We start from the raw sequence: 25543 nt of genomic DNA, 5'->3' as shown, positions 1-25543 counted from the left end.
CAATTTTTATAAATCTGCAACCAATGAGAAAAAGGCAAAAAGGAATATAGATAATTTGAAAACTAAAATAACCAACTGAATAAAAAAATTCAGCTTGATTAGCGAGTGCCTTCCTTTTCAAATTATAAATTTTTCCTTAATAGCCAATTAGGAAAATAAATCATGGAATTTTTCTAAAAATTTAAGTCAGTTAAGTTACACTTTTCTTTCCTTATTAGATTAAACAAATTTAACAACTATAACAAAAATACATAAATCTATTTTGATTATTCATTCACTAATTAAATGCCCATAGTGCTTGATTATCAATGAAATACCATTCTAGATATTTTAATATGATTCCTAATGTGAAACTTTGCCACAAATTTATGTTAGTTTTTTAATAAACGCTTATTGAAAGCATAATTCATCGAAGGGAGAAGAGATGTATAAACTAAATAAATATGAATAAAATGTATTTTTATCAATACTTTAAATAAACTTTCATTATAAAATTTATCAAGTAGTTAACCTTTTCACGTGGGAGCAAAAATAAGAAATATAGATCCTCTGGTGGGCTCTTTCTGAGACCGGGGGATGAATTCAAGAAAGGGAACCGCTAATCCCTAAAACAAGTCAAATGATGGGTGTTAAACATCCCCGAGAGTTTTATTCCCCCTCTGTTATTCTAAACACCATTTGCTGTCTTTTACACCACCCCGGTTAGGGATAATAGAAATACCACTGGTGGAGAATTCCCATTTTTTTGTCAACTAAAAAGGCGCGGGAAAACTTCTCTGGTGGTTTTATACAATTCAGCTTAAAAAACTACATTCCAAATGTCACATGTTGACTATTTATAGTGTTTTACAAACAGTCAGAATTAGTGCGGTGTGTCACAATTTTCTCATTTTATTGTTTTAAATTCTATAAAAAACAAATAAACCTAATCACAGTTTTAGAAAACTATTCATTACGCTAGCTATAAAAAAATTATGCACGCATATATATATATATATATATATATATATATATATATATATATATATATATATATATATATATATATATATACAGTGGAGCATCGTTTATACGACGCCGAAGGGACCACCGAAAAACGTCGTATAAACGATAACGTCGTATAATCGATTTTTACTTCTAAAACTGAAACTAACTCTGTTTTCAATTAATTTTAATGTTTAACGTGTTAATTTACATAAATTTCTAAATTAGACAAAGCAAAACAAACAAATAACCAAAGGAGAAAAATTGCAGTGAGCCATTTGAATGTATGTTAACTTTAATTATATTTTCTTGCTATTATTCTCTACAATGCTTTGAATAGCGAGTTGAAGTTACTGCTTTCTATGATGCAATTTTAAATTTCTAATCTCGGCCAAATCTAATGGCTGAAGCGCACTTGTGCAATTTGCAGGAAAAAAGAGAGCTTTTAGATTTTCCAAAATAATTAGTATCGATGGGTGCGCTGGACATTGGTCGATGAATAGAGCAATTTTTCGTTTTTTCCTCTTCATAACATTGTCTAGTTTTTTCAGTCATCTAGTAAAAATTACGGTCATCATCCAAGCATTCTTGTTGACACCCTTTTCTGCATCATTCATGTTGGCAAATTCCGCCCTTTTTTAAAATACACAATAAAAAATTAAATAAAGAACAAAATCTAAAAATCGACGTATAACCGATTCTGTGCGTCGTATAAACGATATATTTTTACATTAAAATGAATAGGAATGATTTGGGACCACACTAAAACGTCGTATAAATGTAAACGTCGTATAAGTGATCGTCGTATAAACGATGCTCCACTGTATATATATTTGCCGTTTATGACAAATAAAAATAAAGAAAACTAATGATTACAAAGTCAATATCCATATTCTATTCTAAACTATATTAACAATTAAAATCTCCACCATCTGAGTAATTTTATTGAATTTTTTAAATTTCTATTAAATGTTATTTAGAAAGTTTTTTTTTTCATTATTATTATATGTTATGTTAATAAATAGGAAATGTTTTTAAAACTTTTATTAACATTCCTGTTTTGAATAACGAAGATATTGATATTTTAGAAATTATTGTTGTAGGAAAAAGTAATGCTTATTACATTAAATATATACAAAAAATGTATTCTTCGTAGTAAAATATTAGTTGAGGGTCATATTATATGTAATGTTATTAAATAGGAATTTTTTTTAAACTTTTATTAAAATTCTTGCTTTGAATAATGAAGATATTGATATTTTAGAAATTATTGCTGTGGTAAAAAGTAATGTTTATTATATTAAATATATACAAAAAATGCTTTCCTTATTGTAAATTATTACTTAAGGGTCATATTATGTTATGTAAATAATAAGATTTTTTTTTAAACTTTTATTTCGATTTGTTTTGAATAACGAAGATATTGATATTTTGAAATTATTGTTGTAGGAAAAAGTAATGTTTATTATATTAAATAAATACAAAAAATGTATTATTCATAGTAAAATATTAGTTGAGGGTAATATTATGTGTCATGTTAATAAATAGGAAATGTTTTTAAAGCTTTTACTAAAATTCCTGTTTTGAATAACGAATTCCTGTTTTGATAATTGATATTTTGGAAATTATTGTTGTGGTAAAAAGTAATGCTTATTATATTAAATATATACAAAAATGCTTTCTTCATTTTAAATTATTACTTAAGGGACATTGTTATGTAAATAAAAAGAATTTTTTTAAAAACTTTTATTTCAATTCTTGTTTTGAATAACGAAGATATTGATATTTTGAAGTTATTGTTGTAGGAAGAAGTAATGCTTGTTATATTAAATATATACAAAAAATGTATTATTCATAGTAAAATATTAGTTGAGGGTCATATTATATGTTATGTTAATAAATTGGAAATGTTTTTAAAACTTTTATGAAAATAGCTGTTTTGAATAACGAAGATATTGATATTTTGGAAATTATTGTTGTAGGAAAAAGTAATGCTTATTACATTAAATATATACAAAATATGCTTTCTTCATTGTAAATTATTACTTAAGGGTCATATTATATGTTATGTAAATAATAAGATTTTTTTTAAAAATTTTATTTCAATTTGTTTTGAATAACGAAGATATTGATATTTTGAAATTATTGCTGTAGGAAAAAGTAATGTTTATTGCATTAAATATATACAAAAAATGTATTCTTCATAGTAAAATATTAGTTGAGGGTCATATTTTATGCAATGTAAATAAATAGGAATTGCTTTTAAAACTTTTATTTAAAAAAAAAAATTCACAAAAACTGCAGCAATTATAATCAAAATAATATTAATAGCAACATGCAGCAATTATAATCAATATATCCATTAAATATTTTTATAAAACGAAATTAAAACAGAACCTAAAAAAGCTTTATTTATTTGAGTTTCTGTAAAATATATTGCTTTTATATTTTATTTCAATTTGAGAAATTCACTTAAAAAAACGCTTTTCGATTCTGGATATTCCATATTTTTATGTACTTTTGATAATATTCGTGAGAATAAATTTTTAATAAAAAAAATTTTTTTCTTCAAAAAATGACCTACAGCTTGAACAAAAAAAATGTATACAAAAAAAAGCAACTTTGAAACTGACTAAAAAAGACTTAAGAAAACAGCATACAAACAAGCAAGTACGCAAACTTGGAATAGATGTTTGAAGGTAGGTGGGAAAGTAAAGAAACTTTTCTCCCCTTAACTTAAAAAGGGGAGACCTCTCGTATAGACTAAAACAATAAAACACACCCCCCTGTAATTTGATCCTCTGTCTTAACTGCAGTGGAGTTTCCTTCCCCTATTCCTACGCTGAAAGTGTCACATGCCCACCAGTGGAACCCAAGATCAGATGTGACAACTGCTGTCCCAGCCCCCTGGAAAAGGTTAATTTAAACAATTTTTTTTTTTAATAATTTTGGCCTATATGTGAAATTTTAGAGAAAAACTATACCTATATAGTACTTACTATACCTTATATTTAACTTCTGTTTACATTTATTCCGTTTACATTTATTAACTTTATTTTAACTAAACTGATTTATTAAAGAGACTTTACAAAACCCAGTCTTTATAAAATGAATCAATTCTTTTTACATTAAAGAATGTCAATAATTTTATTATAGAAAGAAAGTTTAGGATTTGGATTGTGTTACTATTATAAGCTGTACTAATAACAAAAAAATTTGTGTGTATTTTTTTTCATGAAAATTAAACCTTATAAAATATTTATAACAAATGCACCTTTGTATACAATTACAATTTTAAACAATGATTGGAGGTATTTTCTGATTGTAAATTTCTCTGTCTCTTAGAAGATAAAAGATGACAGCTTATTGCGACAAAATTCCTTGATTTGAAAAATATCTTGATTTGGCAAATAATGCACATTAAAATTAATAAATATATGCTCCTCCATATTGGAGAGCCCAAAATATTTTAAACACGGAGAAAAGTGTACCAAACTACATAATGCCTAATATGAAAAATCTTACAAGCTAATGATGGGAATTGCTCATATTAATATGAAATCTCAATGGTTTGAGAGAAAGATCTTAAATATTTTATTTAATTGCTGTTAACTCCTCAAACTTATATGATTGCAACTTAAAATCTTGTTTTATCAAAAATAAGAGAAGATAAAGTTTATTAAAAGTTTTGCTAGTTTTGTTACAGTTAAGTTGCTAGTTTTGTTACATGAAAAAAAATTTCGTGTTTTTTTTTTTTTTTTTTTTTAAAATGACTGAGCCTAATTTGCTCCAGCATGCAACTTGCCTCTTCAGTCAAATCAATGGATCGAATTCAAAAATACACTCCATTTTACATGTAAAAATAACAAAAGAAAAAAACTGGAGAAAAATAATTATATATATTAGTGATGATAAAATGGAGGAAATTAATAAGTAAAAAGAGACAGAACCATTGATAAATATGATAAAGACATTTTAAGCTATATTACTTTAACTGCTTATTTTAGCGCTAAAATACAACATAAATAAATAGTAGATAATTTTTTAAAAACTTATTATTTCTGTTTTTTATACCTTTCTCACTATATAATTGCTCTAAAATATTTTAACTGATCAACATTTTCAAAATATAATCTTTTATTTTTAGCGGCAGTAAGTTTGGTACTTTGTTTGTTATTGCCATGAATTTTGTCTTTTTTTTCTTTGACCATTTGGCCATCTTTTCACCTCAATCCATATTAGTCAAAATATTTACAATTGACAGAAAACTAATAATTAGAAAAAAACTCAATAAACTTAAATCAATATTTGAAATCTTTGTAAAAAGAACCATTTTAATTTTCAAAATCGAACTTTTCTATGCCTTTATGAAACACACAATTTTTATAGGAATTTAAGCTTGAGAACCTAATTTTGTACAGAAATTCTGAAATAAGCATATTTTAAAATAATTGTGAATTTGATTTTATAATGTTGTGAGCATTTATATGTTAAAAAACCAGTTTTCTATAATATTTTGTCTCGAAGTGCATAGATAACAGGTCAGTTTTATCACATTTAAAACAATACAAACCTGACTAGATGAGTTAAGGTTATCACTCCAAGAATCTCCCTTTTCCTTACAATCAATGTCAGCAATAGAAGATTTATCCCTGGATTTCATACATTTATCAAGAGGTAAAATTGGTTCCTTTTTTATGTGCAATTTTGATCGATCCTCTTTTTCTTGCTTGATTTCTTGTTTAACAGGGACTGCAGATGATACAGACGTTTTAAGTCTTTTTGAGTCATGCATCACAGAATCTTTCTTTTCTTTTGAGGACTAAAACAATTTACAATTTAAAATATGTTTAAATTTCCCGTTAACATAAATCAAAAGATAAAAATATATTTTAAATTACAATTTCAGAAATAAAATATTTCTTGGTGAATTTTTTACATTTTAAAACCTGAATGCATTGGGAAACTAGACACATGAAATTATAGTTTAAATTATACTCCTGTGATTTCTAATATTGATTCGAAGATTTTTTCAATGCTTCATCTATATACTGCATAAAAAAAAATTTTAAAAATTAGTAATGGCATTCATTGAATTCAGCTGAACAAACAGTTTGATATTGCACAGATTCTGCACAATATTTAAACATTATTTTCTTAATATTTTATTTTGCTGACAATAAAGTGACTTAAAAAATTAGTTATTTTAGCTAAGTTGAAAAGTGTTGCTTATTTTTACTCTGAATTTAATTCATAGCAGTTTGAGTGAATTTCTTTGATACAAAATAATACTTTGATACGGTATAAAATCAGTGGCAGCTTATGAGTTATAAAAAAGAGGGCATACATTGAGGAGTCACACCCACAAAAAAAGAATACATGAAGAGTGGATAAATGTAAATTTAATAAGCCCCGACATAATAAATTGATAGGATGTTTCAAATGTAATAATAATTTTATCAAATTAATATCATATTTTAATTCTTGATTTTGCATTAAATTAAAAAAGTAAACTTTAAACTCAAAGTTGTGATTCAAAAAAATATTCATAATAGTATGAATTTAAAAACAGCCATTAACTTATTAAGTTAAATAGGGTAAAATAAATAAACACTGGTAACAAGCAGAGATTTCTGAGAATTAAAGAGTCTTGGATTTAATTTGTTTTCTTATGATCAACTAAATAATTAATATGCTGCCTATATATTTAATTTCTACTTTTACAAATGTGTTGAATTTCTATTTATTGAATAATAAAGCGGGAATATAAAGAAGGATTACATACAAAACACCCTGTATATAATCTTATTTTGATAGCTTATAAATGCAAACATAGTATTTGAAATAGAATTTAAAAAGAACACCCGCGTAAAATAGGAAAAAAATTACAAATTTTTGCTCATCTTGGTAGTATTTACAGTCAAAAGAATTTCCTTCCCCAACCCAAAAAAATTTTAATTTATGAAACTGACAACTGGATATAAATTGGGGGGCAATTATTGAATTTGTTATTAGAAAATGTTTTCAAAGAGTTATACATAAATGACTATACATGCATTTAGTTTCTGGGAATTTTTTAATTAACTACTTCAAATGTAATTAAAAAAATGATAAATGTAAATAGTACAGATACATATGTTTTTGTTTGCTGTGCCCACAATGCTTGTCAATTAATAAATTTGCTTAAGAAAAATACATTGTTTTTTAGCAATCCTAGTAGTGTTCCTCCCTCAAATAACACTGGCATTAATTTATGCATTATTATATAAGTATTTAATAATATGTACTTTTGAGCTTCTCTGGCTACACAATGAATTTAAGCTGCTTGCACTATCACATCGTTCTAATGGCCTTGGTTTTCCTCCACCATCATTTTGAGTAGCAGCTGATTCAACTTTAATCCCACTGATTTGCCTACATAAGAAAGATGAGAAAGTTAAAAATAAAAAACATTTTGGAACAACAGTGAAACCTCCTGTTATGAGCACTCCTACAAAACGAATGCCTCTCATTATGGACATACTCTTAATTCCCTGTGAATCTTCTATGAACAAACTATTATGTAAATCCTCCACAAATCAGACACTCCCGTAACTGGATACGGACAATCACTCATGCCATGAAACGCTTTCTATCTCTACATGCCAAACTATTTTTCTAAATTTGAATAAAAAAAACTGTTTCTACTTCAAAATCTATGGGAAAAAATATGCAACTTTCCACCATTCTTAAAGCTTGTAATTTTTTTTAACCTTATCCACAACTAAAAATATTAAGCTATTTCCCTACCAAAAAATCGATTATTCTCTTTTCATCTTCCTTTATCTTTGCAAAGAAAGGAGAGGAAATGATACTGCTCATGTGAAATATTTCAGACAGGGGCATCTTTTGATCTTTTTATCTAGAAGATCCTCCCTGTGAGACGCCACAAGCTGATATGATGCCTTAAATGCACTCAATTTTTCATCCCCACTAAAAATTCCTTTATACTTAGTATCAATTTAAAGTCTATATTTAACACAGGACTATATTTAAGACTACATTAACAGTTAAGAAAGAGAACAGAAATCTAGTCATTGAGGTGCTCATAGAAATGAAACATTTATTTAGACATTTGACAGATGGTCAATTTTGGATATGACAATTCTATAGAGCCTTCTGCTTCACAGATATGCATTGCAGCTTTATTTTTTTCTGTGCATAATGGGAGGTTTACTTACTATCATGTTTCCTTTCAAGTGATGGGAGAGGTGTTAGGGGGTGTAAACCTAATAATCAAACCCTCTGAGGAAGTGACATAGGACTCAAAGCGCCTATTTAGTGTCATAAGACTAATTTAAATGTCTTTGTATATAGGAAAAACATTCTCATTTTTCTGTAGCTACATCTAAAATTATCCAATGTTTTCATACCTTTTTGTATTGAAAAGGTATTTTTTTTTTAAATTTAAATAAATATCATTGTAAATAGTTAGTGTAGATTATTTAACTTTCTCTACATCATTGCAATTATTCTATAAACAAATTACGAAGTTAAACTTCGTCATTTGTGTACTTTTCCTATAAACGGACAATTCTCGTAAGCAGATAATTTTATCGCTCCCAAGAGTGTCCGTTTAGCCGAGGTTTCACTGTATTTAAATATAAACTTGCACTATTACGACATTTACAATCTTTTACATAACCTTATAAATGTAATAGATATTTCCCTTATAAGGGTTTCTTTGTCTGCCTTTTAAAATATGTTTTATTGACACTTTACTTAAAATATAAATTTTTTATAAAATATTTATTAAATATAAATATTTTTAAGTTTAAATGAACTTACTCTTTTGATTTTCTCTCTTCTGTTGATCGAGAAGTTAGCTTGGGTTTCTTTTTCAACAACTGTTTACTATCCTCTTCAGACTTTCTCTTTTTAGGAAGCTTATTTTCAACATCACAGATTACTTTGTCAGAAACTTTAGCACTACTTTTATTTACACTGGAAGCATTTTTTGATGCACTCTCAGACACTGGTTTAGAAGTATTATCTTTTTTAGTGTTAGATAATTTCTTTTTACAATTCTTAGAAGCCTGAACTGTCCGAGGCTTATCTTTAAAGTCTTTAGATTGCGAACATTTGCTCGAAATATTTTTTGAAGATTTTTCTGAAGGCAGATCCTTCTTTTGTTTAACATCTTCCACTGAACTCACAGAGTGATTTTTAGAAGTTAATCTAGTATCAGGCTCTTGAATTAGATGTAAAACGCTAGGAATTCGTAGCAATTTACTCAAAGGAATGCACACCATGATTTTTTTCTGGTTGCCTAATTCAGATGTTGATGCAATTGGAGGTGATTCATGAGGAATGGGAGAGAGTATTTGCAAAGGAGGATCAATAGAAATTGGAAGATTCTCAACATGAGATTTTGATTTGACTAACTTTTTCTGGGGCTTTTTGTTCGTGGCACTACTTGATTTAGGGGTAGATGTTTCCACTTGAGATACACTTGAAGAGGAAGAGTGTTCAGCACCTTGTTTAGGGGTAGTTGGAGGTTCACTTTGACTGAGACTTGAAGCCCGCTCACTACAACGAGCAGATCTTCTTAATTTTTCACCAGCTTTTGCTTTATTTGTTGCTTTAGAATTGCTCTTTACAGCATTCTTAGCAGTGGGGAGATTTGAATTCGTTAGTTTATCAACTGTGTCAGAATGCTTTTTGATTTCTGAAGCTTGCAGATCGTCTGGACTAGGAGAAGGAGAACGTAAACTAGATAAATTAGTATCATTAATAGATGTAGGACTCTGAAGGAAATTTTCAACAACAAATTTTTTCTTCTTATTTTTCAGATCTGCCTTTTTCGCATCAGTATTTGTCTTAGATGTTGCTTTAGTGGCTTTAACCTTTTGTTTCAAACTGGCTTTTGTTGGTTTCTTAGGGCTGCTTGAAGGCTTTTGCACAGTTTTGTTCTTTTCAGGACTAGGAACCTCTTTCTGCTTTATTGCTGGTTTTGAGCGTTTTTTAGGTGGCTCCTTAATTGGTTCAGTTTTTGCAGGAGATGGAGAAGCTGATATTTTTTCAGTTGATTTTCTACAAGCTCTCGGATGTTTAAACTTGGCAATTGGAGGTGAATTCGCTTCATCATTTTGGTTATTGTTAGTGGCCTTTTTTAGATTAGCAGGTTTATTTTTCTTCGTAGAAGTCACACCTTTTTGACGAGTTTTAATTGAGTAATTTTCACTTGAGGATTCAGGAGCATCAGATGTAGGAGTAGATGATTTAGCTTCTGAATAAGAAGTATCTTTCTCAGAACTAGACTTACTAGTATCTTTTGACTCCACTTTATCATCTGTGGATGAATGATTTAATGGAGATGAACCTACTTCTGAACTCAAGATATCAGAAGATGTGTCTACAGCAGCATTTTCTTTATTTTCATCACAGGAAATAGGTGTGCTTGATAATAGAGTTTTATTTTCATTTGATGTATCGAGAACAGAATCCGATGATTTTGGTTCAACGGAGGGCTCTGACTTCGAATCATTTAAACTAGAACTATTCTTGCCTCCTTCAGATAAATCCTTCAATGGGCTGGTAGGAGAAGGTGGCGTTCGAGGACCAACAACAGGATGAGCTGGGGAACGTATGGGACTTAAAATCTCACTTTTGGCAGTTACAGGTGTATCAGCAACAATAAAACCACTCAGAGGTTGTGAAACAGGACTGAAAAAAAAGACAATTCGCAATTTAATATAAAAAAAATTTTAATACATGCTATCTGATGGTAAAATAATATTTCATTTATAAATTAAACATTTCACTTTTTTATTAGGCTTAAATGGTACACTTACGGACTGAAGTTGTCTTTAGCAGTTAGAGCACAAACATTACTAACAGGTTTTGCACTATTCAGTTGTTTTTGCATTTCAAGACTTCGGAATGCCGGAGAATGATTTCTTCTAGATTCATCAACAAAATTGGACAAGCCCCATTTCTAAGACAGAAAAGTATATTTAATGTAATAATTATAGGAGTCAATAAATAACATTTAAGATATATGAAAATTTGATAACCATAATCTGGAAATTAATAAACTAATGAAAGTCAAAATGTCCTTAAAATAAAATTAATTTCTTATAATCAAACAAGTACTTAACCTATGTTATTTTCTTAAACATTTGTCTTGGTTGACAGGAGAGAAAAAAAGGCACCTTATTATTTTTTTAATGGGAGAAGTTAGCCTTAAGTACAAAAATGCAAATGGCATCAAAATCCAGACAATACTGGTGATATATACAGTGTTTAGTTAGAATACAATGAACAAGAATTTTGATACATCATTATTGCCTTAATGAGATTTTGTGGATGCAATATTTGGTACAGCTGAAATTATAACTTGCAAAAATTTGGCACATGGGATAATGTTTACATTAAGATTTATCACAGTTAATAGTGATAGTTTTTAGGAATAAAAATTTTAGTTGATTAAATAATGAAATGATTTTTTTTTAATAAAAAAAATGGAAAAATGCTGTTATGACAACCAATGTGTAATATTGTAATAAATTTTCCAATATTACACATTGATTGCCATATTTGGACTGATTCTATTGATTTCTGAATATATTTTTGATGAACAATTTTAAAAATATTCTGGGATGCATTAAAACAAAATACCATTTAAAGAAAAATACTTTTTAAAAAATACTTTGAAAGCTTAATATATGAGTACAAGAGAATTTTGGTGCTTTTTAATTTGTAATTTAAAATGAATCTTTAAAATAGCAAAAAGGCCATTATACCACTAAAACTTCTTATATGACTCTAAAAGGTAAATAGTCAAAGCTCTGAAAAAAGTAAATCATTTGTTTGCGGAATTTCAGCATTTTTAATTATGATTCTTACATTGAATAAGGAAAAATCCAAGTGGAAATTTAATACAATCGAACCTGTTTATCTCGAATCTCATGGGAATGGCTAAAAATTTGAGATTAAGAGGTTTCAAGATATACAGGTACTTTAGAAAATTTAATTAAGAAATTCTAATACAAGTGCTTCAAATGTTTTAAAAAAAATAGGCATTTCTGTAAATTAATTATACCTCATACATAAATTTACATAGAATTTTTTAACATACATTTAACACTGAAAATAATTTTTCAAATATTTTTGACCTATAATCTTATTTGTTTCGACTATTCTCTTAAGGTTAGAAAGTAAGGTTACAAATCCCTCATAACCAACATTTTTCCGGGATTCAAGAATAGTCTATTTAGAATTCTACTGCTTTTTCTACATCTCTTGCATTCACTTTTGGTTCATCAATATGATCTTCAGCTTCTTCCTTTTCATCTGGGTATTCCTTTTACATTATCTATGATTTTCGCATGTTGCCAGGCAGTTGACCACTTGTAAAAATCTTCAAAATCAATGTCAACACTAAATCCAGATTTTATTGCTTTCCATTCTGTCAAATCTGGCACTGCATTTTCAGCGTCAACAGTTTCTTCTTCTTTACTGATGCCTTCACCCTCTTGTTCATCATCTTCACAGCTATTCTTAAAACCAGCTTTTTAAAACCATTTTGGATAGTTTTTAGACACATTTCTCCAGGCAAAACAGTAATTCTGATAGCATCTAACATCTTTATTTTTGGAAGAGAACTTTTTTCACCGATGGCATCTACAAGTTTGTGTACCAACGGTTTTCTATAGTTCACTTTAAAATTCTTAATTATCCTTTGATTCATTGGTTGCAATTTTAAGGTGAAAATGAATTTCTCTTCTTAGCTTTCTTATCTATGTTGAAAAGCTAACCCCTGGTGGTCACTACTCATTAACCCCTCACTTACTGCCAGAATCATTGTATTCCTTTCTAAGTCTAAGGAAGTGCAGGGATAGTGATTGAAATTCCAAGAAACACCCCTCAACTTGTTCATCCCTACTTCTTGTGGGTTCCTGAAATTCATCTCTGTCTGCAAGTTCTACTGATAAAGAAAGTTTTAACATCTGTGCTCTATTATTAGAAATTTGAGGAACGGAAGTTTGGAAAAAAAATTCGACATCAATATGGAAAATACATTGATTTTATACAGTAAATGTAGGAGATTTTAGAAATTTTGAGGTATAGAGGTATTTGAGATAAAGAGGTTTGAGATAAACAGCTTCAACTCTATAACATTGGAATATTATTAAATTCTTAAAAACATAATTAACCAAATGTTTTGGCTATCATCATCAGCAAATTTTGAAATTCTTTTTTAAATATGGCACCTAAATTGAAAAATATTGAATAATCATCATGAAAGTTAAAGAATTTTTTTCTGACGGATTTAGAACTCTAATAGCAAGCATGGTTCAAGGCATATAATATAATTTGCTTCATAAATTATAAAAGTGAAAAGAAGTCTACATGTTCAAGCACTCAAAAATAGACACCCATTCTCAAAACTCCCCAGGAGTGAATGAGGAAAACAAAGCAGGATTTGAAATAGAAAACGTAGAGCTGCCAACAAGAAAAACTGAAAGTAAATAAAGATGAAAAACAAAGAAAGAAAACCCATGGTAACCAAGAGGCAATTCATGACAGGCTGCATTTCCAGGAACTATGGAGAGGTTGTGAGAAACTCTTGTTGTTTATTAGGAAAGCGGCATTCATGTGAATCAAACAAGATCCCTGAGCATCAAAATGAGCTGATGTGACAAACGTCGTAAGAATTGAGGCATTATTGAAATGAAATTCATACAAAGCAATTAAAGTAATAAGCTAATTTATTAATTATCAATAAGTTAATTATTTTTTTACCATGGACGACGTATCTTCATCAGAGGACTCACTAGAAGAATCTGAATTATTTGATTCTGAGCTATCATCATCTGAATCACTGTCTCCGCTCTCTGAGCTAGATGATGAAGCGGAATTTGTTTCCATATTTGTGCTGCTTACTGGGGCAGATGGAGAAGTACTGTTTACTGTTACTGGATTGCTTGGAGCAGCTCTAAAATATGCATAACAGTGTAAATAGGCATAATCACGATCACATAAGTGATAAAAATGACTAAAATAAATCCTACTAAGAAAAAAAGATTGTAACATAAAGCTAAGGACATTTAAGCTTATTTTCTGCTTTACTTTCAAGCATATACTTTACTTTTTTTTAAAAAATGAACTATAATTTAATCATCTTAAAAGCTGACAAACAGTTTGAAATAATCAAGTATATTTCTGGTAAATTAAAATTTAGTTTTGTAGCATATCATTCATAACAGGAAATGAATATACAGGACAATACTTTTATTGTTTATATTTGGATACTCAAAATATAACATTTAAAGCAACTATTTTTATAACTATTATACCACTATTAAAAAATGTTTAAGCAAGAATAAATTTATGTTAAATACTAAATTTTATATGGTATATGTAATACATTTTCTTATTTTCAAAATTAAAGAAATTGCAATAGGTTGGTACATTTAGTATATGAAATAATGAAAGTACAGTGCAACAATTATATAAAATAATAGAAGTATATGAAGCATGCACATCACAAATAAAAAACATATATTAATGCTTACAGGTATTCTGAAGTATCTTCTTTTTTGTCTGGCACCTATAAGGAGATGTAAATTGTATCACGCATATAAAAAATTATACAGAATTGGATATAAAATGATTATAGAAAATTCATTATTGCATTGTTTATACCAAATGTTACTATTCAATCTAAATTCAACAAAATAAACATTACTAGAAATATAATTTAGTTTATTTTTGTTAAATTTAGAGTCACTATAAATAGTTAGGTGCAAATTTGTTAAAAAATAACTTAACAAAATTATACACCTACATTAAAAGACACTTAAACAACAGAACAGAGTGATATAATAACTAATTTAAGAGTTAAAGAGATAAAATCACTGTTTCACATGAGCTGACTGTAAGAATCTAGCTCAGACTAATAAAGCTTATTAAACTATTAAAAAAACTTTAAGGTAAAAAAAAAGCAGTTAAAATGAAAACAATAAGAATAATGCCTTTATATGGGTACAATTACAATAAAATAGATTGCAAGAATTGACCATATATTGGGTGGTATATAATTACCACCCTTATTCTTATTTATATATTTTTAGAACACTTGACAAAAATATTTCTTTTAAAAAAATATACACATTAGTTAACACAAATTAATATATTGAAATGAAGAGAAAAACAAAACTGACATGGAAATCTAATGAATAATTGTTAATTAACTTAAAAACCTCAGAACAAGTATGATTGCTGAATAAAACTTGAAGGTATTTCTAATTATACCTTTCAACTCCTTTTTGTTTTTCTGGTAACTAAACAGGATTTAATGTTTTTAAAATTAATATTACTTTAATCAATAATGAATTATCATATTTATGGAATATTTCTCTTTAACCTCTCTTAAATATTATTTCACCACTCTTAATTTGTATAAATTTTTTACTTCATTGTTTATATTGATTTTAAAATTAAAGGGGTTAAAAGGGACTTGAACTGTCATTGGGAAGGACTGGGGTTCAATCTTCAGTGGTGGCTTGAAGCCTACCCATCTTCAGATTAATGAGTACCAGCTAGTCAGAGAAGTAAAGATCACCTGCTTGTAATACTGGCCCCATTATCACAATCATGCCATTGTTCACGCAATTGCGAACCCTTACCCTCCCTGACTTATGGAGCCATGAACTGACCCACAGCAGGCTGTTGTGGGAATACTTTGATTAAAATTATACATTAAGGGCAGTAGTTAAAGAACACCCTATATATTTATGGAGAACAGATTAATTGAATACCTTCCTGGTATAATTTTCAGCTCTTTTGATGCATGACAATGTTATATGTACCTCTGCAAAAATTTAAGAAATTCAACTGATAGTACAAATCAACCAAAAAGTATTGTTGCCAAGCTTTTGGAAATTAATTATTTTGTCCTCCCAAAGCAAACATTAATTCTAAAATCTGAATAACTACTCAGCATAGTTATAATTAAGATAAAAAGTTTTCAGAAAATTATTCATTTATTAAGACATAGCACAATTGTGCATAAAAATTATTATATTTCGTGATAAAAACAAAAGTTACACACAATCAACTTTTCAGTTATTATGTAAAGTTCCAAATGATAACAATAATTGCCATCAGGCATGGCATTTAAGCAGTGGGGATAAAATTCAATAAAAAACATAAAATGGAACCATAAAAAAATATTTTATGCTTGCAGTTACATTATACATCAACCTTGTATAAAGGACATTGTTATGTACCTACCTTGTTGCATTGTTATTATATGGTATTAATGCAACTTTTAAAAATTAAAAGACCTCAAACAGCTCTGGGTGTGCTCATGTGTTAGTCTAGGTGGGACCTCTCTCACTGACTATGCATAATTTTAGGTGAACACTTTCCTTTCTTCTTAAGATTATGGTATTGCTAAGAATACTCTCATCCTCTCACCACAAAGTCTGCAGAGCGTTCATTTCCCTAGTTACATTATGTTTTAAGTTGATGCTTTAAAATTTTATTCTGCGTTCATAAAATTGGTGGTTTTTACTAATTAGGATTTGATGTTGCTTGATCATTCAATGGCACACTAAGAGCTGAAATTGTTGCCTTCTATTAAATTCTTAAGCATTTAAAGAATAAAAAAATAATAAAAAAATTCCAAAAATATTTCAAAAATGAACTATGAAAATATTTCCAATTTTGCTATCCTACCAACTCATATCTTCTATCTGTATTCTAGAAATCTTGGTTGAAAACAATGTATTTAAATTGTTTTAAACTAAGATTACAATTGTTTCCAAGCATAGTTAAGGGAAACATACTTCATTAAAGACACAACATAAACAGGATAGTATTTAATGAATGAATGATTTTCAAAGCTGACAGTCTTACCGCTTCTTCATCACTTTCACTCATCTCCAAGTCATCTTGTAGAGAAGATGTATAACTAAAATAAAAGAAAACATGGTTAGAAACTAAATCATCTGGTACTCTAGAATGATCAAGATAGAAAATAAATAAGATAGAACATTCAAGTAATGAATTTAATATCTTTTTCTTCAATTTCTTTTTTACTTAAATACTTTACAATTAAATTTGTCCTTTTAATGCAGGGTTTTTAAACATTCCAGCCCTTTTGTGAAAGGTCAGTTTATGTGAACATGTGAAAAATCTATTCGTAATTTTATAAAAAAAAATTTACTCTTAATGTTGTGCTTATGTGAAAAGCTCGGTTTAACCCTGTCCCGCTCCCATAAGGGCATCCAGGGAATACTGGTGACACGAAGTGCGCGCACGTGACTGCATCAATTTGAGAGAAAAGGACGTTAGAAAGTGAAGGCTATATCACAATGGATGGCAACACTATCCGTCGATAGGCTGATCTGTGATTTAGTCCAGGGGGATCCCTGATGTTGTAATAACGGGGTAAAATAAAGCTAAGGAAGTCCATACACTGCATGCTGAGCAACAACTGCCCTCCATTGTCCCACCCCAACCAGAAGGCTGTAAATATCAGGGGGACTGGAAAGTAACGTCATTTGGACTCATTAAATATTCGTTAGTCTTAAAAACTAATTCATTTTCTATCCGACATTGAAAGGTTGTTGCTAACGAGGATGGATATGTTGGTTTTATGAAATTCTGCTTAAAAAAATATCACATGCACCGAAACAACATTACTTTCTGGTCCCCCTAATAGTTTATTAAGAAAAACAAATGTACAGAAATAACAGCAATTCAAGTCAGATTTTGACTTATAAGGAACATAAAGAAATAAAACACAATTTTAAAACGATGATTACAGTGTCTAAGGAACAATTCGGGTTAGAGCCCGACAGAATGCAACTCATTAAATATGTACAAGGAGAGGAAAAAGAAGACAGATGATCACCTTTACATGTACACAGTATTATGAAAAAAATAAATAAAATTACTATTTAGAGTTAGCTTTTCAAGATGCTTATGTGAAAATAAGCTCCCGTTTTGGGATGAAAAAAAATGCATAATTATGTCTTAAGAAGCAATAGGAAGGAATTAATCATTGACACTGTTTTTCAAAAGGTATGTTAAGCGACTGTTTCACAATGAAATATTTTGTGAAGGGTCCTAATGAAGGGATTTTAAGAATTAACTATTTTAAGAAGGGTCCGTTTTAATGATAAAAAATATTGTAAAGGATTAGTAAACATACCCAAATTTCATCTTAAACGACGCCAGTAGAACGAATAAATAAATATGAAATCCTACAATGGTAGCTTTGTAATTTAAAAACACTGCTAAATTCCATAAATCTTTTAAACATGTTTTAATAAAGAACGTCAGAAAAAAATAAAATAAAATGATAATTACTAAAACTTAAATAATTGAAGTAGCATAAAAAAAGCGTGTCACAAAAGTTAAATCGAAATCTTTGCTTAGTTACGTCACTTTTCCAGTATAATAATAATTTAGTCAAACAATTAAAAATAGTGCATCATCGATTGCAAAAAGCACGATTTGATAAGCGAGCTTTAATAATACGAAGAACTTTAATTATTGTTCATTACTACTTTAATTATTGTCCATTGCTATCATAAAGACAATCTTGAAATTGCGCATTTTATCAAACATTTAGGTCATAAATCTAACTCGTTTTTTGTAAATAAAAGAAAATAGTTAATTACAAATGTTTTGGAAATGAGCTAAATGTGATTTCTGCAGTCAGCATTAAAGTCGAACATCTTTCACTTAATTACTCTTATCTTTAAATTCTAAAAATGAGTTTCAAGGAAAACTATACAGTTTTTTCTTTTTTTCCGATTTAAGCAAAATTTGATTTACAAAACAAGAATATTAATGTATACCAAAATTTCAAACAAAATAAAACATTTTTTTTCTTATTAAGTAAATGAGAGCTGTTACAGTTCGCAGATAGAAAAAATAGATGGAAATGAAATTATTGAAGAAAATGTAATTATAGATAGTTGAAAATAAAGAGTTAAATTTAAATTCTATTTATATTCACCGCCTTTAATTTTTTTAATTCATCTTTTGTTTTATTAAGTGAAGAATTATTCAATATTAGAGACAACTATGAAATGAAAAATATCTTTTCATAGTTGTCTCTAATATTTACGCATATTTTCCCCTCATTTCTTTCATATAAATTATTTATTGTTTGTTATCCAACTTAATTTTCAATTTAAAATAAAACGGCAGCAATCTTAACAAAAAAAAAAAAAAAAAAGACGAAGTATCTTTATTATTAAATTGATTCATTTATTGATAAGCGCCTATTTCCACTTGAAATTTTATTATTATTTTGTTTATTTACACTTATTTATTTATTTTATTTATTTATTTATATTTAGTCACTTATTTGTTTTAAGAAATGCATATTTCAAAAACGATATCGCGCTCCTAAACGCAGTATAAGATGACCCCAGAACTGTTGATATTCATCGATGGTGCAAATAATAAAAGGAAAATAAACATCCTTCGTACTAGGAATAAAATATTTTGAAACGATTATTTATTCGCCAAAATAGACTAATACGCTGACAACAAGATAAGAGACGAGGTATCTACTAAATTAAGATCCTCAGCGAAAGACAGATAAGAACATAGAGGAAGTAGCAATATACATTGTAACAAGTTATTTCCGGTCACTATACAAGAACTTCCAAATTAAATCCCAACTTGAGAAACAAATATGCAATATTTTCATATTTATTACAATAATAAAAAGTTTTCAATTCGAAATAATATTTATTACAGGCGGTGAGTACGGAACACCTTGTATTATGTAGAGAATCGAAAGTAGAAAGTGTTATGTAGAGAATCAAAATTAGCATAAAACGTTTTATATATATTTTGACATAAATGCATCAGCATTAAGATATGTTAACATTAATGTAAATATTAAACTTAAACACTTTATTATTTTTGGTATTTTTAATTATTTATATCTATCTACTTTAAAAATACCCCAAATTCAAAGACGTAAGGTGTATATATATACACCTTAAAAGTGCCAAAACTTATTCAAGAGTTCAAGGAAAAAAATAATGATTTCAATGATGAATAATTTATAAGTTTCACACTAAATATTTTTAACTGATCTTTAGATAGTTTTTCCTTTCTTTAGATAGTTTTGGTTTAAAAATAATAAGGTTGATCTTCATCATTAGCCTACTTCTCATATTATTGCTGACACATCAAAATCTAGAAATAATTAGGTTTTACATCAGCTATTTATCAACTGACAAAACGAAATTTATAATCCACGAAATATGCTGTAGACGGCGAAATACTGATACATCAAAAATAAGAAACGATACGTTAGATTCAATAAGTCATGAAATGAAAATAAGAATAAGTTTTTAGGAATTCCCAACCGCAAAGTCATTCTTTAATTTGCATTTGTGCAATATTTATTTCACGTTTATCTGTCGAATAAAATTGATGAAAATTCATGAACATATATATAGATTACTAAAAATATTTAGACTTAAAAAGTGTTGACATTTAATAGCATTCGTTATTTACATTTAATTAGAAAAATGCAATCTTCTATTTCGTTAGTTACTTTACAAAAAATATAGATTAAGAAGACCTACAAAAATTTTTTATTTTCATTATAAATAATTTTGAAAGCTAGTATCAAATAAGTAGTTCATTTTAAAAATGAAGTATTTCCCCCTAAATGAATTTTGAAATAACGACTGTCTCGCAAATTTGTGAGTAGGAAAATAAATATACCAGTATTGAGCTAGCGGTATCATCATGGTATCATCAAATGACATATTTTAAAATATCTCTATAGCTGCCAACTTTTCGTTTAAGAAGGAAGATTTTTTTTTCAGTGGTAGCAAAATCTATACTTAAGTATTTATTTTTTATTTTAATTGATAAGATTTAAAAATATTTTGGCCACAGTGACTTATAAAAAAACTCAAAAACGTGGAAAACTTGACAGCCATACTATCACGTGATAAGGCTATCGAAATTAAGAAAAGAAAAATTCGAACACTTATTACTCTCACAATACAACTTAATAATAGAAAATTTCTGTGAAATCGTAATACTTGACAGGTACATCTATGTCTTCAGATCTTAACAGATAGCTATAGTCCCTCTGAAATCAGAATTAAACGAAAAACCTCAGACTCTGTTTTTATACCTAATTGCATCCCAATCAGTATCATAAACCTAATCTAAACCAATATTCATAAATTTTTAAAAAAAAATTCATTGACTTTAATTAATTAATTAGCTTATTAATTAATTTATTAAGAATTATTTAGCTATTAATAATTTGTGCTGAAGGTTTTGAAGGATTTCTTAACCCTTTTAGCCCCGCAGATATTTCCTAATAATTCGATGGGATAAGTAAGACTTGAAATTCATTAGAGTTCATCTCCTGTTGGTCAGTGGTCTCAAACCCCCGGGCCGTGGATCAAAAAGTACACGGCCGCCCAAGGAACTTTGAATTATTTCCATTTTATTAACTGTGGTGTATTTTTTCGGAGTTGTACAACTTTTTATAGACGATAGTTTAACCGGGAGCTGACGTCACCTATAGCCGCACTAATACCGATCATGTTATTGTATTTTACTTAGAGGCATATTTAAATACAATTAAATTAAAATTTTGTAATCAAAACAATCGAAACTATAAACAACTAACGTCGCCCCTCCCTCCTACCCCCCCTCCTCAGCGGGCCGTGGTAAAACTATCAAACGTTGACCGGTCCGCAGGGATAAAAAACTGTTGAGAAGCCCTGCTGTTGATTACCTCCACAATTGCCCAAGCAGTTAATTTTTATTTTGACAAAATATTGTTGTTTGTCTCATGAAAAAACTTTACCTCATGAAGATACCTTATGGAACAGAAATAACTACTGCTAGCGAAAGGGTTATTTAAATATTTTTTTTTTATATTAAAACTTAAAAAAGTGGAATTTAAACTACCTTCTTCCATTCTTCACACTGGATACAAAATTCAATTTACTGTTATTTATTACAACATTACCTATTATGATTAATCCCTCAGTTTAATCCCCTCACCTCCACTCATGAAGATTTCAGAGCAAAACAAAATCTGTCATATTTTAGCTACATTGAACCTGTTAAAGTAGAGATGATAAAAGAGAAGGGGGGATTATTTTCATACTTGAAACGGCATTTCTGAGTTCAAAAAACCGACTAGCATCTTTAGACCCCCTAATTTGGCACCCCCTCCCCTCCAATTAGAATCAAACTCAAACCAATATTCCTAGCCACAATTCCTGCCGCAATTTATCTTTTAGACTTTTCTTCCAAGCACGTCTTATCGTGTTTCGATTACCCCCAAGAGAGGGGAGGAATTCCTTGACTTTATATACACAACACAGCAATATTCTTGAAAAATTTCATCTGGACTAATAAATAAGATTAAGAGCTCCTTTAAAGAATGCTACTTTCTTGGCCCTCCTCCTCCTTTTTCTCATCGCAGACCGGTTTCTGAGAGAAGGTGAGGTATAAGATTGAGATAGAGTTAAAATGATACAAAAAACAAACTTGTATTTTAACTGCAATTGTTTTAAATATTTCAATATTAGATAATAAAAAAATTATTAGCAAAAAATGCACGTTAAGTGTATAAATTATATCGAATTAGGTCAAATTCATTTGTTTTAGTAATGCAATATATAATTGCGACATTAGATATGAAAACATAAGAAATTTTTAAAAGAAAGTATTTAAAAAAAAAACGATTTTAAAAATGAAATTCGGGAAACTCATAATAAAGGTAGATAAGTAGCAAACAGCCAAGTGTGTCATCGAACAAAAATAATTTTTGTTTCAAATTTTTATTAATTTATTATTTTAAATTTGACATTTTATTAATAAAATACCTTGTTTGTTTTAATAAAAGCAAAATGAAACGAAAAGATGCAAAAGCAAATACAAGACGTTAATATTAATTTATTGATTAATATTTATTTTAATTGCAAAGAGAAAAATTTTCCTCTGAGTGTTCTATCAGCGTTTGAAAAATAGTAACAAAATATTTATTACCGGTTTCTTTCGTAGTAGATAACACGTCTATTTAGATTTATTAAATTATATATTTAATAAACTATATATTTAATAAACTATATATTTAATAAATTATATATAGATATTAAATTGCATATTTATTGTAAATTATACATAATTAAATTGTTCATGTATTGTTAGCTACTGACAAAACAGAAATCAAATAAGACATGCTACTAACGGCAATGAAGTAAATTCTACTGACTAAAAGAGAAATAAAATATAAAAACAAATGTGCAAAAAAGGGAATAATTCAAAAATATTTTTTTAATTAGTCATTTAAAAAAACTATCAACAATATCCATTGTTAGCCAGTTAAAGGTAACCAATATATTAAAAAATATGTAATTAATTTTAAAATAGAATTTAAAACTTATCCGCATTTTTAATGATATATGCAAGATCAATTGCAAAGCAAATGATATATCGCTAAGTACTTTGAAGGTTGTGCTAATGCAATGAAGAAGTAAACAGTAAACAAAGAACACGTGCGCGATCGTAAACAAACAATGACATTAAGATAAAATATTAATTATGTAGGATTATTTTTACATGTTTAATTAGTTTTTTTTACTAAATTTTATTTATAATATGATTATTAGCTGAAATAGGAAATATTTTTAATGCAACAAACTTATTCAAAAACTTACAGGTTTTTGCAGAATTTGAGGGCATTAAAATACTATCTTTATTAAAAAACAAATAAATTCTTAATAAAAAACATGCATAAATTAATTAAAATACTTACGGACATGGGAATAGATAATTAAAATATTCCTGATCTCCAGCAAATTCATATGAAGTATATGAATTTGTCCAACAGCACACTGGTTCATAACACAAGGGTTCAAGCATGCGATGGCTGATATTGTTTCAAAATTGTGAAACAAAAAATTCTTCTAACAATACTTTAACAACTAATTTTATAATTTTTATCTCAATTTTAATTAACAAAAACTTTCACGGCATGGTAAATATTGTAGAATTAAAAAACGAATTCCGTTTTCGTTTTTTGGCCATATAGATTTAAAAATTACACAAATAAAACAATTATCGTTTTAAAAAATTGAAACTTTACTTTAAAAGAATCTTTTCTTTAAAAAAAAATTTGGGATAAAAAAAGTCCTATGAAGTTAAAGATAGAAACATATATTAAAAATAGATGATATTTGATCAAAGAAAACAGCGAAAGATATATTAAGAATCGTTGATATTTGATCAAAATAACTAAACTATAACTAATATAGCTTATTACATTACGTAAGCATTAGCGTCAAATTGCATACAAGCTTAGACTGTTAGGATTTGTATCCCTGCAGAAAGCGTAGGTTTGGAGCAGAACCGGGGAAATGGCAGCTACCGTCGCTTAGCAACGAGATGGGACGAGTCCATTTTTCACTCCAGGTAGGACTTAATGAACTGAGTTCACAAGAGGGTGACGATGATAAATTTATTTTTTTTGTTCTTGTGGGTGTTCTTTTAACTGCTAACTTTGTCAACATGATACGATTTTTATTCCTCGAACAAAATTACAGAAAAGTCAGGTTGAAGTGACATTTATTGAAAATCTAGAATGTTTATTTATCATTTATTTATCAATGAAATAATAATATCTGTTTCAAAATTGAAATGCAAATAAAATGAAAGTTTTCAAATATGGACTTTCAGGGGTATTAGTTAGAAAAATTCTGAAGACTGCAAATTTTAAATTAAAAAAGAGCCGAGTTACAAGTAGTTTATGTAAATAAATAACTAAATAAATAAAAATTAAAAAAAAACTTCAATCTTTATATTTCAGAAAAATAAAACGATTTTTCTACAAAAATAGAAACTATTGATATATTGAAGATTTGTGATAATAGCTTAAATAGAATTACAAATAACCTGAATTTTCTTAAGAATCTAACATACACTTCATCATTAAATAATAAAGAGTAGTTTACTCACTATAAATATGAAATACAAATAAACTAAAACTTGATTTATATGAGCTTTTCTCCGAATTAATTTTTTTTTCATACTTCCCATATTCAAAGTAAAATCATAACTTAATATAAATAGAAATTATTTTTTATTTATTTACTTATTTTTTATTATTACTATTATTATTTTTTTCCCTTTTTTTGCTAAAGTGAATAGATAATTTTACACATAGTTTAAGAGTATTACACATAGTACAAGTTACACATAGTTCAATCAAAAATAACAAGATAGGGGATACTCTCTTGCTGTTGTCTAAGTAACGTACAGTGAGCAAGAATAAAACAAGGAATAATAAATAAAAAAAACGGACCACTCTGAATAACTTTTGATCTAACGATCGGATCTTCACGTTCTAGGACTCAATCTTAATGGTTCGGGGGGGGGTGACTTCAGATATGCTAATTAATCAGTGCAGACGAAATCACACACAAAAACGTACTTTCTCTGAATAAACATACGTTTTTTTCGATGCATTTGGATTTCCGAATGGGGATAGCCG

The 25543-nt window shown here is 28.2% G+C and overlaps 1 protein-coding gene across 5 annotated transcripts in view; it reads right to left on the bottom strand.

Moving 5' to 3' along the window:
- LOC107445938 (uncharacterized) overlaps positions 1-25543 on the bottom strand; it is a 239283-nt gene that overhangs the window by 11726 nt on the left and 202014 nt on the right. For all 5 annotated transcript variants that reach the window (XM_087154693.1, XM_087154690.1, XM_087154692.1 and 2 more), the window contains 7 exons: positions 16891-16945; positions 14544-14578; positions 13771-13963; positions 10818-10960; positions 8812-10689; positions 7272-7398; positions 5558-5806 (listed from right to left, as the gene is read on the bottom strand). In XM_087154693.1, coding sequence (XP_087010819.1) covers positions 5558-5806; positions 7272-7398; positions 8812-10689; positions 10818-10960; positions 13771-13963; positions 14544-14578; positions 16891-16945 — 2680 coding nt within the window. The remainder of the gene's footprint in view (positions 1-5557; positions 5807-7271; positions 7399-8811; positions 10690-10817; positions 10961-13770; positions 13964-14543; positions 14579-16890; positions 16946-25543) is intronic.

Source organism: Parasteatoda tepidariorum, chromosome 11 (genome assembly GCF_982258835.1).
Source record: "Parasteatoda tepidariorum strain Cologne lab strain chromosome 11, Ptep-v5.0, whole genome shotgun sequence".
Lineage (NCBI taxonomy): Eukaryota > Metazoa > Arthropoda > Arachnida > Araneae > Theridiidae > Parasteatoda > Parasteatoda tepidariorum.
The sequence above is the reverse complement of the archived record's forward strand: the minus strand, read 5'-3'. Positions and strand labels throughout refer to the sequence as shown.